The sequence below is a fragment of the Myotis lucifugus genome, unplaced genomic scaffold (genome assembly GCF_000147115.1).
Source record: "Myotis lucifugus unplaced genomic scaffold, Myoluc2.0 scaffold_43, whole genome shotgun sequence".
Lineage (NCBI taxonomy): Eukaryota > Metazoa > Chordata > Mammalia > Chiroptera > Vespertilionidae > Myotis > Myotis lucifugus.
Genome location: NW_005871091.1, coordinates 1,827,467 through 1,844,212, shown reverse-complemented (window position 1 = coordinate 1,844,212; position 16,746 = coordinate 1,827,467). Strand labels below are relative to the sequence as shown.

The window sequence follows — 16,746 nt, the reverse complement described above, 5'->3', positions numbered from 1 at the left end:
GGACACAAGAACTGTGCTTTGTAATTTGGCAGGACTCTGTTAGACCTCTGATCCCTCATCTTCTGGAAAATCTCCACCTGCCAGTCCTCCCTAGTGGAAAATCACAGCAAAGCTCTTCTGTAATGGAATGGAAAATTACCACTAAATACATAGATTTTGAATGAATGAATTTAAAGGATGCATTTTTGATACTACCCATGACTTCTTAGGTCTTATATTATTTCTTTTTCTGACCTACAATCTTGACTTTTCTTTATGATTCTCAGTCAACATTTAGTCATTAAATAATTTAAGGGCCAAACTATGTGCTAGAGTCACTTACATAATTTAGCAATCATGCTATGTGCTAGACTTACTTCCTTAGTGCACAGATGCAACACCAATACGTTTACTGTTTACACATCTGTGCCACTCCCCCCCACCCCCCCATTACCTGGTGCATTGTAGGCCCCTTCACACATAAAGTGGCTGCTTAAAGGAGAAGTGATTGATTCTATCCTAAGACTGAAAAGAGGAAGGCCTCACAAATGAAAGGCTTTTGAGTAGAGTCAGAGAGAAGTTGAAAAGGAATCATTCAAGGAAGAAAAGTAACATGAGCAAAGAAATGGGAGTGTGATATAGCTGGGGCATCTGAGAACTTACAAATAGTTAGAAAAGCATATGAACCCCCAGAAAAGGAAGTGGTGAGCACTAGAAGTGTGTATTTTGACAGACTGTGACAGCTGATGGGCGGAGATGTGGTAGGCACAGATTAACTGGAAGTGGTTTTTGACAAGAATCTTAGATTTTATCAGACAAAATGTCACTAGAACAGAAAGCTATTTAAGTGGTTTATTAACCACATGACCTAAAGAGTATCGATGCATAGAAGTAAGCTAGGTGGGAGTTTCACATGTTGGTGAAAGCCACAAAACTCTGTCCTTAGCCTAGGGGTCCACGAGTTTGTTAGCAACCCATAAATGTCGGGTGGGGAGAAAGAATTGTTTTAGGCCAGTTCAAGGTTTCTAATTCTGCAAGGCAATATTTAACGAAGAGAAGTGCGGATCTGAGATTGAGCTGGCTGACATGTCTGTCTTCCCCAAAGGAATGTCTGTCTCCCAGCGCTGCAAGTTTGGCACCTGAGCCAGAGTGGAGCCTCCTTTTCCAGTCATGGAAATGTGTGGAGGGGCTGGGATCCTAATGAGCTCCAATGAACGAGCTGTAGGAGAACCTGGGACCAAGCCGGCACTACTTGAATGGTTTGCCTTTCAGAGGAGCAGAGAAATGTATGGAGTGGCTTCAAGAGTGGAGCTAAAGCCAGTGCTTTAGATGAGATAATATCTTTGTAAAAATAATTTTTTTTTCAGAGAAAAAGAGAGAGAGAGAGAGAGAGAGAGAGCGAGAGATATTTGTTGCTCCACTTATTTATGCATTCATTGGTTGATTCTTGTATATGCCCTGACCAGGAATGGAAACTACAACCTTGAAATAAGGACTAAAAGAAAGACACAAAATCTTATTTAAAAAGAAGAGACTATATAACAAGAAATATTTGAAAAATAAACAAATAGAAATTCTAAAACGTATAGAAAATAATTTCTGAAAATTAATGGACACATTCAAAAATAGATTACACATAGTAGAAAGAAACATTAGTGAACTGGAAGAAATATGTGAGGAAATTACCCAAATGAAACAAAGCTTATAAAGAGATGGAAAATGTGATAGGTCAATAAATATGGAAAATAGAAAGAAAAGGTCCAAAGTATAATCTAATAAGACAAAAAGAGAGAAGAGAGGAAGTAAAGAAGAAGGAATATCTGATGTGAAACTGGATGAGACTATTTTAAAATTGGTGAAAGACATCCATTCTCAGATGTAAGAAGTGCAATGTGTCCTGGATAAGATGAACAAAGATAAACGCACCATTAGTCACATCATAGAGAAACACCCAACCAACAAAGATAAATTAAAAAAAAATACCTAAAGGGACAACAATTCAACAAGAGTTTCTTCATTCTCAGCGCTATTAACATTTTGGACTAGACAATTCTTTGCTGGGAGTAGGGGGCTGTCCTCTACCTTGTAGGCTATTTGGCAGTATACCTGGACTCTATCCACTAGATGCCAATAGCACCTTTCCTCCAGTTATGACAACCAAAAATGTCTTCTGACATTGCCAGATGTTCCTGGAGGGCAATATTGCCCCCAGTGGAGAACCACTAAATTAGCCTCTGATGGAATTCTCAATAGCAACGTTAGAAGTCATAAGGCAATGGAACATCTTCAAAATGTTGTGGGAAAAATACTATTAATGTAGACTTGTACACCCAGCTAAACTATAATTCAAGAGCAAGGGTAAAACTATTATTTTCTGACAAAGATTGTATAATTCACTATGTCCTGCCCAAAGAAAAATATAAAGGACAATGCTTGAGGAATTAGAAACACGAAGTCCAAAAGGAAGGAATGGGATGCAAAACAAACAAAAAGCAAAGCTCCAATAGTGACGAAGAGATTAATAAACACATGAGTAGATCTAAGTAAGCATTGAGTATATTAAAAATGACTAATTTGAAAGTTGTAGGAAAGAGGGGAAATAAAATATAGATAATGATATGACATTTACGATGAGCAGGGTGATAGAAGTTAATGTTTTCCAAGATCTTTGACCTGGTCAGGAAGAAAGAAGAGATGCTGAGGATGATCTCAGGGTAGGAAGAATTTCTTGAATTTGGCACACACTAGAAACAGACTATAAAGAAAACGACTGATAAACGTCAAACACTATCTAGCAATGTTAAAAATGTGCATATCATATGATCCCACAGCTCCAAGTCCTGGTGTTTAGGCCAGAGATATTCTTATTGACATGTGCCAGAAGACACGAGATAGTTCCTACGAAAGTCCTTTGAAAAATTTAAAACCCTCTACCAATGTACAGACTTGTTGTAATGATTTTCATTATTGTCTTTAATTCTCCTTTTAATAAATCCCTTTTGTATAATATATAGATATAACATTAGGCAGATACAGAACTCTTACGAAATGTTATAAGTGAATGATTAGTGACAAAAATACACATGAGATTTGTGAAGGAGAAAAATGTAAATTTTATATACAGTGTGATCTTTAATACTAGGAAACATATGCAAAGACAAAATTCTGGGAAGAAATATAGTAAAATATCACTACATTTATCTTTAGGTAATTTTTAAAAATAACCTTTTTATTTTCTAGTTTTATATGGTGACAATGCCTCACTTTTTAAATGAGAACAAAAACAAGACACTGTCAATATTTAGTTATTATTTGGGACATTTATATTTGATAACATTTCACAAAAACGACTAAATTTTATTAGTCTATGTGGTTTATTCTGAAGCAGTTTTTAAATGAGTTTTTAATCTGCCAGAGAGAGATGGAGCCATAAGAAGCTAACTCCTGCACTGGTAGTTTAATATTAAAGCTTTCCTTTTCACTTAGGGTGTTAAGATTTGAGATTTCTGTCTATTTATGCAATTTGCAACAGAATGTCACCACCTGCTGGCAGGCCTGTAATTGTGGGATGGTCTATCAAGTGAAATGAACTTCAACTTCGATAATTGTACAGAAACTGTACCCTCTCAGTTGTGCTCCAATCATCATAATAATGGCAATTTTTGTTGAGTTTATTAATTTTTTCTTGCTAGGCCAAGCATTATATCATTTTATTCCTTGAATTATCTATAAGAATTATGATCCTTTAATGAACTCATTTGATGTAGGAAATCAAAGCACAGAGAGGTTACACAATTTTCCCAAGGCCACACAGTTAGTGCCAGAGCCGAGCTTACAAACCCCGGCAATGGCAACTTCCTGTGGTTCCTGCTTCCCACTGTGTGAAAAGCCACGATGGTAAATCTGGAGTGTGAAAGCACGACTCATGGTGAAAATGTTCATTGAGGAAGCCGGGGGGGGGGGGGGGATGTCGGGTCACCTGGGATTCAATTACCCCCCAATTCTTCCTGACCTGTCTGAGACGCTAAGCAGATCACCCATCCAGAGTGACCTCTCCTTTCTCTGCACCTCACGGGGCTTTTGTGAGGATCATTGGAGACATTGAGGGTAAAAGCTCTTTGTAATCTGCATCCTGTTTTGTTTTTGTTTTTCAAATTCATCTCTGAATTAAAATGAGATCTTTAAAAATGTAACAGCCTGAAACTGAGTATTTTTTTCTTAAAGACATGTCATCTTTCTGTTGTGATTTAAAGTCTTGCCTTTGGTTTGCAGAGGATAAATGCTTATTTAGCTGTGCTTTTTGCATCTTTAATTAAAGTGTGATGATATTTTCCACTGCAGTGCCCAATGTCCATTACTCAAGGCCCAGTTTGCTAAATCACTCTAATTCCAAGCAAACATGGTTCCCTCAGGAGAATATGTTCCCTTTCTGCTGTCAGGGAATAAGAGCATAAGGCTCTCCTTGGCTTTGGCTGACAGGAAATGTAATTTAACGTTCAGGGGAGCCCATCTCCACAGTCGGGAGCATCCCTGCCCTCAGCGGCTCCCAATGCTCCTTACTGCACAAGGTTACTCACCCTTCTTTGCAGGTGTAAGTGACGGTGCTCCCCAAAGTGAAGTTACTGCCGGTGATGACAGCATCTTTGATGGCAGGAGGCTCTCCACAGAAGACAAGATGACAGGTAGGTGGCGCTCTGTCCCAGCTGCCGGATGCCGAGCATTCAAGGATGGAAGGGCCCTGTAAGCTACAAGAAAGAATGACAGCGCCTCTTTCATTGCCTGTTTATTTCCTGCTAAGGCATTGAAACAGGAAGGACTTAGAAGAGAACAGGGGACTCCTGAGGAATCTAAATACATAAATATAAAACTTCTTCATATTTTATTGCTTTATATAAAAGGAAGGGAAACCTGAGCAGACTGTAGACCCTTAAAAACAATGAGTGGGCTAAAACAACATAACTTGGTGCAAAATAAAATGTGCTCATTGGTGGTGCTGTAGGGCCCTCCAGACCTTGTGAGTAGGTTACCTAGATTAGAAGGAGTTAGCGGGCTGGCTAGGAGACAGACACCCAGGATTACTGAGATGCTCAGGGTCACTGAGGTCAAAGGGCACTATCCTGGCCCTGAGCCTGGGATCTGAACTGTGTTGCTCATGACTCTGACCCCTGGTCTCCCTCAGATTTTGCAAACCTCGCCTCCTGTGGCATGGCTCATCCATCTTTGCTTGCCAAACTGATTCTGATTGCCTGTATTACTCACTCCACGTTCTGTGCACTTGATCTGTCTCACTTCAGATCCTGTTGCCCAAGTTTCTGATCACAGACTGATTCTCTCCATTGTCCCCTCTGTTTGTGTGCCCCTGGACTCCTCCCCCGCCACAACACACACCCTATTATTCAAATTACCTTCTTACAGTATTAAGGACCCAGGCCCTTAACTTGACATGCTTTTTATAACATCCCATGTGATGATGATATAAGCTTGGTAAGTCACTTACCAAAAAATCCAGGCCTTGTCTTACACTTCACAACACTTTTTGCCTTCATGTTTATTGTCTAAATGCTTATAGCAATTGAACTAGAGTTTCCAGATGAAATATTTCCCTGGGCATTTACTGTAAGCTAGGCCTCAGGAAGCATACCAATTTGAGAAACTTGTATTGAAAACCAGCCAGTCACATGCAAATGAAACCTACTGAGTAAATGGTGAGTAACGGGTATTGTAGAAAGCTTGGCTGGTGTCGGTGGACTTACCTGTACCCACTCTCGCAGGAATACGATGCAGTAGAAAGGTAGGTAAGCCCGCTCAAAACGTATTTCCCATGGTTTATATTTTCAGGGCTAGAACACTTGATCGGTTCACACACAGGAGGAGAGTGACTCCAAGAACCGTTAGCAAGACAGGATGACTCTTTATCACCCTCCAGAGTATATCCTTTATTACACCTAAAGGAGATAAAGGAAAAGGACAGAATATAATTTGCTTTACTTCCCATAATTTTATCTGTGCCCAAGCTCCCCCAAAATATTGAGAACTTATTCATATTGGAAGAGTTCTTTTTTCCTACTGAATAATGCTTTGAAATTATTATTTTTTATGGTTCAGTACTGTACATCTTCCCCACAGGGATCTTGCTGGGTGATAAGTAGGACTACAGATTTAAGGATTTGGCTTGCCTCCAGTTTGTGTCATGGATTAACAGCTGCAAACAGAACATTCTTGGTTTGAGAGTGGTCTGGTCTAGTATTAGCCCCTGTAATATTAGATTTTAAATATTAGATTTGGAGCCAAAGCTTGCTTATTTGCTTGCTTGCTTGCTTGCTTATTTATTTATTTATTTATTTATTTATTTATTTATTTAGATTTCAGAGATGAAGGGGAAGAGAGAGAGAGAGAGAGAGAGAGAGAGAGAGAGAGAGAGAGAAACATCAATGATGAGAGAGAATCATTGGAGATGAAGGGGGAGAGAGAGAGAGAGAGAGAGAGAGAGAGACATCAATGATGAGAGAGAATCATTGATCGGCTATTTCCTGCACGCCCCACACTGGAGACTGAGCCCACAACCCAGGCACATGCATGACCGTGAATCAACTATGACCTCCTAGTTCACAGATTGACACTCAATCACTGAGCCACACTGGCCAGACCAAAGCTCCCCTTTTAACCAAAGATATTCATTAGCTTGCAGAGCTTTCGTACATGGCATCCATTCTTAAAGCTTCTCAAGGAGGTGCTGGTGGCAGTAACAGATTGTGGTCTAGGGATTTAATCCTACCAGACCTGAGGCCCTGAACCTAACTGTCCCCTATACCTGGGCTCCTGAGCATTAAAGAGGAAAAACCAACATGATATAGAAAAATGTTAGTTACATGCAAACAAGTGGTTAGAATAAGATGGAACTTGGAGACATTGTAGAAAATGGGTCTACCTTTCATCTACCTTTCATCTAGCGCCAATATTCCACCTTTGTGTGGAAATTACCAAAAAATCGGTACAGCGGTCTGGTAGGGTTAAGGATTCTAGATATGACTACCCTTGGATAGATTATTGCATTCAATTTCTTCATACTACACACAACCCGGTTAATTCCATATTAATTCAAAACCTTCCTCTGGGACTATTCTTCCTCCTTTCTCCCAGTATTATATCACTGCCAGCAGTCACCAACAACTTCTACAATGTTATTTCAATCTTAGACGCTTACCTATATATCACTTTACTGCCGTAGGTAAATGCTGATCCATCAATGGCACCGTTTTCTGGAGCAGCTGGTGCTCCGCAGGAAACAGCTGTGAGGAAGAAACACAAAAGCATTGCTTTTCTTAGTGAGGGTGTGCAAAGTCTCTGAAAGTTCAAGGACAGCTCTAGGTTTTCTTGTCATGTTTACACATAAGCCTAACAATTGGGTTTTAGATACTAAGAACATTGACGCAATACAATCCTTGACATTTCTAGCCCGCAGATGTCTAGGATTGCCCAACACCATAAACATGGGGAATTTACTCAACATACCTTCACAATGTGGTATCAGATGGCTCCATTCTCCAGACTCCGAACATGTGATTTTGTTTGCGCCCATCAGCTGGTATCCTTCCTCACAAGAAAATGTGACTTCGGCACCCACTGTGTAAATCTCACCAGAAGAGTGGCCATTTTCTGGATTTCTTGGAGCCTTACATTTTATTGGTTCTTGAAAGAGAGAAGCAGTTTTGGGGGAACAGTAAGTGGCTTTCACACAACCATCCAAGATCTCACGGCAAAATAATTCCACTACAGGCTAGGTGCCGGTTAGATCCTGAGGAAAAGGCTTTTGAAGGCAGGCACATGAAGGCCAGAGATATGATGAATGATTAGACCAGAAAATATATTTAATAGGCATTTAAACAATATTTTGAAACAGCAAAAAATATATAAAAATTTATCTGGCCTAAATGGCAGGTATATACTGGGAGGTAGTGGTGGAGCCAGTGCATGGCCTAACAAGGATTCAATCCCTCTGACTTCCCCTAACCTCATACCCATCATTCCAGAGTAACTGACGTTCTCTCAAGCTCATCCAAAGCACATTTAGGAGAAGTCTCCAGCCTCACTATTCAAACAGACTACAGATGGTGAGCCCCTACCACTTGCAAATTGGGGTCAGTCACCACTTCTAGGAAGGGAAATAAGTTAAGGGGAGATGTGCGGCTAGCTCTGAGTAACAGAAGTGACTATAATACTTCAATTCTCCAAAAGGGAAGAGATATTGATTCAATTTTTCTGAAGAGCACTTAAACGCTAAGGAATTCAAATGAAATGCTCTCAAAAAGTCAATGCAATTAAAAGACAGGTTTTGAGAATTATTCTTTATTATTTGCTGGTAGTTGCTTTCTCATAATAAATGTAGAAAAATACTGATGGGTGGAGAGATGGGTATTATCAAAGTTATCACAACATATAGAGATGTGGTAAGGCAAGATGTCTATTTTTTCCCAATGATATTATTCTGTGTGGCTGAGGCAGAGGAAAGATACTGATGACAAAGATGTGATAATGCATCTTTCCCGTCCTGACTGAGGCAGTGGAAGCCATTGGTTATATTTCTAAATTCACTCTATTATTTTCTACTCTGTAGGCATTTCTTCAATAGTCGGGTGATATAGCTGGCTCTCAGTTTTGTTGTTCAGAACTTGGGAGGTTGGGAGAGGCACAGTGCTAATTTAAAGCACCTTTAGTTGTTACTTATGTGTCTTTTTAAATTTGGTTTATCTTCCCCATCTCCCCTTTGATGTTGAAAATATTGTCTTATTTTCAAATAACATACATTGGAAATATATACTTGAATAAAAAATTTAAATAAACTTACCAATTACACATATACTAGTTACCTGCACAGTGTTTACCATCTCCCGTGTAGTGAGGGTTACACAAGCAAGTGTAGGACCCATTCGTGTTCAGGCAGGAAGCATACCTGCTACAATCGGACCCAAGTGCACATTCATCAACATCTAAAATGAAGACAGGTCACAAAGAGCAAAGTTAATTTTTCTTATGTATCAAGCATTTGTTTTTATTTTTAAACTAGAGGCCCAGTGCACAAAAATTTGTGCACTGGCAGGGGGGGGCATGTCCCTCAGCCCCACTTGTGCCCTCTCACAGACGGGGACCCCTCAGGAGATAACGACCTGTTGGCTTAGGCCCGCTCCCGGGTGGCAGAGGGCAGGCCCAATCCCTAGGTGCAGCCCCTGGTCGGGCTCAGAGCAGGGCTGATTGGGGAGTTGGGGCACCACCCCCTGTCATGCACAGAACAGGGCAGATTGGGAGGTTGCAATGCCACCCCCAGTCATGCTCAGGGTAGGGCCAATTGGGGGGTTGGGGCACTGCCCCCTGTCACACTCAAGGCAGGGTCGATGGGGAGGTTGCGGCATCACCCCCTGTCATGCACAGAGCACTTGGTGGGGGTCCCTCAGCCCGTCCTGGAGAGCGGGCCTAAGCTGGCAGTCAGACAGCCTTAGTGCTGCCATGGAGGTGGGAGAGGCTCCCACCTCCATGGCTGCACTTGCCAGCTGTGAGCCTGGTTTCTGGCTAAGTGGTACTCCCTCTGTGGGAGTGCACTAACCAACAGGGGTCAGCTCCAGCATTGAGCATCTGCCCCCTGGTGGTCAGTGCACATCATAGCGACCAGTTGTTCTGCTGTTAGGTTGATTTGCATATTAGCCTTTTATTATATAGGATCATTACATATCACTTAATGTATAACACTATATTCTTTATATAAATTTTAAATAAAATCATAACCACATTCAGATATATAATAAAAGCTATTATTTCTTTAGTTTATAGATGGGTAAATAGAAGAACAACAACAAAAAAACCAATAACATAAAGATACTCTTAATATGGAGCCTAGTAAAAATTTAAACTTTTTTGGCAGCTCTATGGACAGCTGCTTTGTCACTGCGGTTGGCCCAGAGCTTACTGGGATGAGATGAAGTTAACAAAGAAATACCATGAGAAAGTCTCAGAGGTTTGGGATGACTGTCTCCTATAGAATTTGACTAAATCAACATAGTAATTGTCAAGATTTATCTCACCAATGCATGATGGTGAAATCCCATTCCAGCTCCCATTATCCGTACAGAACATCCTTGAATCACCCAACAAATAGTAGCCACTGTTGCACTGGTAGGTCACTGTGCTGCCAGCATGGAAGTCCTCGGCTGAATAAAAGCCATTCTCCAAAGAGGGTGGCAACCCACAGCTAATGCCTATAATGTGACCAGGAAGAACACAACCACATTAGGGACAAATGCTTAAGGGACATTTTATTTATTGACAGATAGTTGCGTTATGGATGAATTTTTCATTGCCCACACACATTAGATGGAGAGTGCTCTAGGGGTGGTAGCACAACCATCATTGAAAACCATCCGAAGTCTAGCTGAACAGAAGTCCTATAACAAAAGATATAAAGAAAAACCCACATCAAGACTGGTAGGAGGGGTAGAGAGGCAGAATGGACTGGTCCCACACCCATGTGTGGTGATTAATAATTGGGAGGGATCTCTTGGCTACAGAGGTCCCCCTGAGAAGCAAAGGGCCCCAGCCCCACACTAGGCCCCCAGCCCAGAGTTCTAGTGCCAGAAAGAGGTCCCATAACTTCTGGCCATAAAAACCAGGAGGGATTGTGGATGAGTGAGATGGAGGGCTGCCTGAGTCCCAGGCATTTCTCTTAAAGGGCCCACACATGGATCTGCACAGACTCATTACCTCTGAGGCCCAGCCACTATGGCGGTAACTCCAAAAGCACTAGGGACAAACAGGAAGAACTAAATTGTTTGGCTTCAGGGTGAGGGCTGGAGGGGCAGCTTTCTCCCAGACAGAAGTGCTGGCAGAGGCCATTCATTGCTCCTTTGCTGAGACCGCCCCCTGCAGGTGCAGGACTGCACCTTTTCTGAGTCTCCATCAACATAGCTAAAGCCTCCCAGGTGATTCCCTGACAACTTATCCACCCAAATTTTGGACCCACCTAAGCCACTCCCAATGGCATTTCCAGATAAGAGACCTGTCTTGACTCTTGCTGCGGACTTTCTTAAAATCTCTCAAAGGTCCACAAACCCCATGCAAGCAACACCTGGCCTTGGGGTGCCCTGTACCTCCTGCTAAGGGGCCCGAGCCCCGCACTAGCAGCAGCCAGCCTCAGTTTGCAGCTGGGTGGTCTCTCTGGATCTTCATTGCCCGCCACCCTCCTGGTGCCCAGCACACAGGGTTCATTGCACAAAGGAAGCACTCAATGAATATTTTCTATATTTGCTACTGTAAAGTATCTAGCTTTTACACAGCATTCCTGAAAAGCGTTCTTATGGTTCCAGTATTTTTCAAGAGGCACTAAAATGCCTTCAACAAAGGCAGCTCACGTTCACAGTGAGGGAGTGGTTGTGTCCACTGTCCTTGATTCAGACAGTACTGCACAGGGTTCCCGACCATCTGGAAGCCTGGATCACACGACAGACTGATTTTGGAGCCTGGTTTTAAGTCTACTGATGCAGTCCGCAGATGAGGTATGGCACCTTCTAAGGGTGGGCAATCTGAGGGCAAACAACACAGGTAGAGAGCTTGTCAACAACAGTGGAGCATCGCCAGGTCAAGGTTTTCAAATGGTATGTTATGCCAACATTTGAGAGCCACTCTACTGATATTAAAATCACTGGCAAGCAAAATTACCAGAAAAAAATATTCGAGTCAACAACTTTCCCTCTTTCTATATCTATATCTATATCTATATCTATATCTATATATATATTTTAAAGAAAATATTTTAGGAATAATGAAAATGTTCTTATAAGTTATGAATGTAGGATATATTTAGAAATTTGTTTAAACACACTGAATTTTAGGGTGCAGTTTTGATCATTCCGAGTTTGACTATCAAATGTGCAGGTTATAACATCCACTGTGCTACCTGCCCCTGGAGGGCTGCTAGCAAGTGCAGAGCCGAGAGAGTGCCCATCTCAAATGGGAGGACAGGACTTCGCTGGGCAGTTAAAAACTGACCATATCCCTCTTCTCATCCGATTTTCCCTATCTTATTCTACCTTTGTCCAAGTTTATTCCACAATTAATTTGTACCCTGTTTACAGAATGTATTTAGTAGTTACATAAAATCCTTTAGATGAAGTTGGGTAAAAATGAACTATGTGTTAACCAATAGACTAAAGGGCACACACTCTTTGACTAACAGAATTTCAAAGTGTCTCCTTTTGCTAGAAACCCAAAGTAGTCAAGAGATAGCAGAGTCTACGGAAGAAGGAAACTCTAACCGGAACAGAATATGCTCTTGGAATCGATCTTCACTTTCCCCACAATTCCCGACAGGAAGTCAGGCCAGGCTAACACATTTCCTTTAGTGAGCTCCTCTGGGCATGAAGTAGCCAATGATTTCACCTGAAGATTTAAAAACACATCTTTAGATAAACCTTCCTTGTTTCCCTAAGACAGAGTTATTATGTCTTAACGTAGTCCTGCTAAAAACATCTGCAGATTTTGGATGGGGTGGGGTGGAGGGAAGCAGGCTTTTGTAAGATATGATTTTGGGGCAACAGGAAAATTCTCTCCCCCACACTCTTCTTCACCTCCATCTTTCCCTTTCCCAAATATTTTATGATTGCTGGAAATTCTGAAATTCTATGCAGAGAATTTGTCTAAAGCTTTGCCGTTTGTTAAGGTGCTGTAGAGGTCCCCTCTCTCCATTCTCCTGTCCTCTATCTCTAACCTAAAGTTGAAGCAATAAAAGCTTAGACAAGCTCTGCCACTAATAATAAGAGCAAGCATTTATCAAGCCCTTAGTATGTGACAAACAACACCATGATAGTACATGCAGGATTAGGTTAAATCCCAAACTCCACTATGCCGTTCTGTTTGTTTATCTTCATAGATAAAACACACACACACACCCACACACCCTAAAGCTTAGAGAGAGGGAGTAACATGTTCAAAATCATCATGGCAAGTTTGTGGTAAAATAGAGATTTGAACCCAGGCCACTGGACTGCTTTAACTACTCACTCATCTGTAACTCTCTATGTATAATTTTATGCCACCCCTAAATTCCTACACTTTAAGGAGAGGGGTTTGAAGTATTATCCTCTATGATCTTTTCCAGCTCTGAAATGACAAGGTTTTATAAAATAATTATGTCCAAAACAATTTAAAAACATAACCGAGAAACTGAAAAGGGGATTTATTGAAAGTTACTGTCGATAACCTCTAGCTGGCTTAGTCTATGATCATAGCCTCAAATGATACTGGAGGCGAAGTCTGAAAACCCAGAGGTTGCAATAAGATAGGGCATCATTAGGCTGTTCACATTTTTACTAGTTTTGTACCTTTGTATCTCATTACTGTCATACACTGAAAATGGAATTGACCTGCTGTGGAGACAGGACATAGTCCCAGAGGTTGAGCTGGCTTATGGAGCCCACAAAAGACTCCGCTGGGTTGAATCCCTCTCCTTTTTTGTCTTGCTCTTGCCCAAGAACTAATGCACCGCCACCTAAAGAGAGAAGAGAAAAAAAGGAGGGAAACTGGTCTGATTGTTATTCCTAAAATGCTAACTTAACAAAAGCACAGCCAACATAATGTAGTAGGGAAATTATTAAAAAGCTCAGTTATGTACATTTACTGCATGCTTTATCAATAAGGACGAATACAATATTTTATAAAACAACTTAAAATAAAGTTGTATTTAAATATTAGATTTATAAAAATTTAACTATAAAGCTAATATAGGTACTAGTATACATGTATATGCATATATAATTTTATGTCAACAAAATAGTAAGTCCTATTTGACCTCCTTTCTCCTAGGCAATTATCCTCCATAGTAGACTCTCAGTTGATACTCTTTTTCTTATGTCTTAAGCCTACAATGCTTACATTTCTTTCACAGATTTCAAGGAATCTTCTAAAGTTGCCAGTGGCCACCTAGTCACCAAATCCAATGGAAATTCTTCAATATTCACCTCTGGTGACTTCTCTGTACCATGTTTCTATTGTCCATTTCATTCTATTTAACTGTCTGTCCTTTTGTACTGGGTGGTCTGTGTCTGTCCCTCCAGAGCTAACCTCCACCCTTCCCCCTCTACTTTGTGCTCCCAAAGGCTGACACCTATGGACTGCACCACATTATTTTCTTGTCCCTCTGGCTTCTTTCTGTTCCTGTGGTGCTGGAGGCTAATTCCAGCAGGTCATAAATGCAAGAAGTTCATCAAAAGGTTGATGGAACCTTGAGGCTTCAGCAGGGCTGAAGTACATATTATTGCCTGCTGGAGTAGCTGAAAGCATTTCCCCAAACCTGAAGATCTGCACGTTATTACTTGCTGCTGGCCAAACAGCTGAACAGCCGAAGGCAGTTCCCCCAACCTGATAATCTTACTGTTTACCAAACCTTACCTTTGATATGTACATTTGCTTTGCTATAGGGCAAAATGTGGGAATAAAAGCCTTGGGTCCGGAGAGGAGATTCGGAGAGAGAACTTGGTTACTATAGCTAAATCTCCTCTGGATCCCCCATGTATTCCAAATTTATATTTCTAGTCTCTTTATTAATTTACACACAGCCCCTTCTCCAGATTCCTGAACCCTTCTAGATGCAGGATAACACCCCAGCACTATGGCAAATGGAAGGACCAGCCCGAGATAAGAAGATGAGATGAGGAAGTTTAATATCCTGGATACTTTCCTCCCAGGCAATGGAGGATAGTGGCTGCTTTCCTCTGTCTGACATCACTACTCGCACTGACTGATTTCTCTCTATCGTTAAAGGTTCGCCTAAATTCTGGCAACAGCTCTCACTCCTTGTCGTTTCAGGCCCATCCCTCATGACTTTCCATTGATGCTACTCTTGGGGTGTTTTACTCTTATTTTGGTTCTCTTAACCTTGGTCATACTTTTGAAGAGAGTCCCTTCATTCAACTCTTAAGTTAGCCTCCTTGTGTGTGCCACCGGCTCCCTGCCAGGAGCCTTGCTGGTGCCATGTGGTTTCCATGAGAACATCCTCTCCTGGTTCTCCCTGAACCTTTTTGCTCCTTTCTCTGCCTGCCTCTTAGATGCTGATGCCCGTAGGATCCTACCCCCACTTCCTCTCTTCTTCCTTCAACTGCTCTCCCTATCTGACCTCACTCACCCGCCGATCAATGTCTAGAGATCCTTCTTTCACGATTTCCCAACTACATCTCTTTCTTATAAAATGAATAATTAAAAATTAATACATACATATGGATGGAAATTTGAAAAAATAAATATAAAGAATTCACCCTACCCAGAAATAATCATTTAATACTTTTGTGTATTTCCTTCTGGTTATATTTTAATTTTAATTATTTTTTAGTGTGCATGTATATGATATTTAAAAACACACAACTCAGGATCACAATATACATGATGTTTCAATCTTGTTTTCTTTCTTGAACATGTTCTTGTTTCATGAGTTTTAATAGTTATTTTATATGAATGTACAATAATCTATAATTTGCTTAATTAACTAAACAACCACTTCTAATTGGATACCTTGAGATAAATATATTAGTACATAAATATTTGATTCTTGGTGGTTGAATTGTTGATTGCATGCAAAGCATTTCTCTAAGGCTCTTGATGGAAGTTTCTAAATTGTTTCCCAGAAAGGCTGTATCACAACCTTTATACAATTCAACCATGCTGAATCCTTGCCAATCAGACCTTATCACTAAAAACAACTGTCAATTTGATCTAAAGTTGTGTCAACCTATGTTTTTGGTTGCATGTATTCCTGTGATCAAAATTCGAACTCATTATGTCTAAAACCAAATACAGAATCTTCCCCGACTCCAACTCTTGCTCTGATAATTGTGCTTCCCCTAGAATTCCTATCTTAGCTTACAGACTCTTCAGTAAGCTTCTTCATCCAAACTGAAACCAGTCATTTACTGAGCTCTGTTAAATGGGTTCTGCAATATTTACTGACTCCAATTCATTCTTACTGCTGAGATCTGACAACCATCTCCCTGGGTGGATACTATTACAGCTTCCCTCCCCTCCCCATTCCTTTAACCTACATTTCACTCTTCCATCAGGGTTTAATTTTTTAAGAGATAGAAATGCTGTTTTTAAAATTATAAATGAAATCATTATGAAAATATCAGAAAAGAATAAAGAAGAAAATAAAAGATATCTGCCATCCCACCACCCAGGGAAGAGATAGTTGAAAACAAGAAACCTTCACCCTACTTTACCTGGTAATGCCACTTCCCACTGAAACACTTACAATGTTTCCACATTAATTAAACTGCCAACCATTCCTCCTCATTTGATGCACATCATAGAAAAATCTCTATAGAGCAAGCTTATTGCCTTGTACAATGCTGAGAACCCTGGATCGCCTAATACTTTTGCTTTCCTTCAAACTAAGACTCTTCAAATATTTTTCTAAAAGTGTTTATAGAGGGGAGTTTTGATTTTTAGTGCTCCAGCTTGTGCACTGGATATATTTGTATACTGTGAAGACTGATCATAAAACAAAATAAAACCAACATACAAACAACACCAGCAATTAATCTCCTTGGAAGACACGTTAGTTCAAAATGCTTCCTGATAGTCTTACTAAAGCCCCAAATGCATTTCCTACACAGAGGGTCACAAAGCACACCTAGAAAAAGCTTCTAATAATTTACCGTCTGGATAGTCAGGGGGTAGTAAATAAAAGAGAGACTTATTGATCTTTGTCTAAAACCTAACACAACAAAGATAGCA

General features: G+C 40.6%; 1 protein-coding gene across 1 annotated transcript in view; it reads right to left on the bottom strand.

The window, feature by feature from the left end:
* Positions 1 to 16,746, bottom strand: part of SVEP1 (sushi, von Willebrand factor type A, EGF and pentraxin domain containing 1) — a 149,321-nt gene that overhangs the window by 40,400 nt on the left and 92,175 nt on the right. The window contains 9 exon segments of the mRNA XM_014455199.2: positions 4,557 to 4,724; positions 5,733 to 5,924; positions 7,184 to 7,268; positions 7,492 to 7,668; positions 8,847 to 8,966; positions 10,053 to 10,226; positions 11,376 to 11,546; positions 12,279 to 12,402; positions 13,386 to 13,510. Coding sequence (XP_014310685.1) covers positions 4,557 to 4,724; positions 5,733 to 5,924; positions 7,184 to 7,268; positions 7,492 to 7,668; positions 8,847 to 8,966; positions 10,053 to 10,226; positions 11,376 to 11,546; positions 12,279 to 12,402; positions 13,386 to 13,510 — 1,336 coding nt within the window.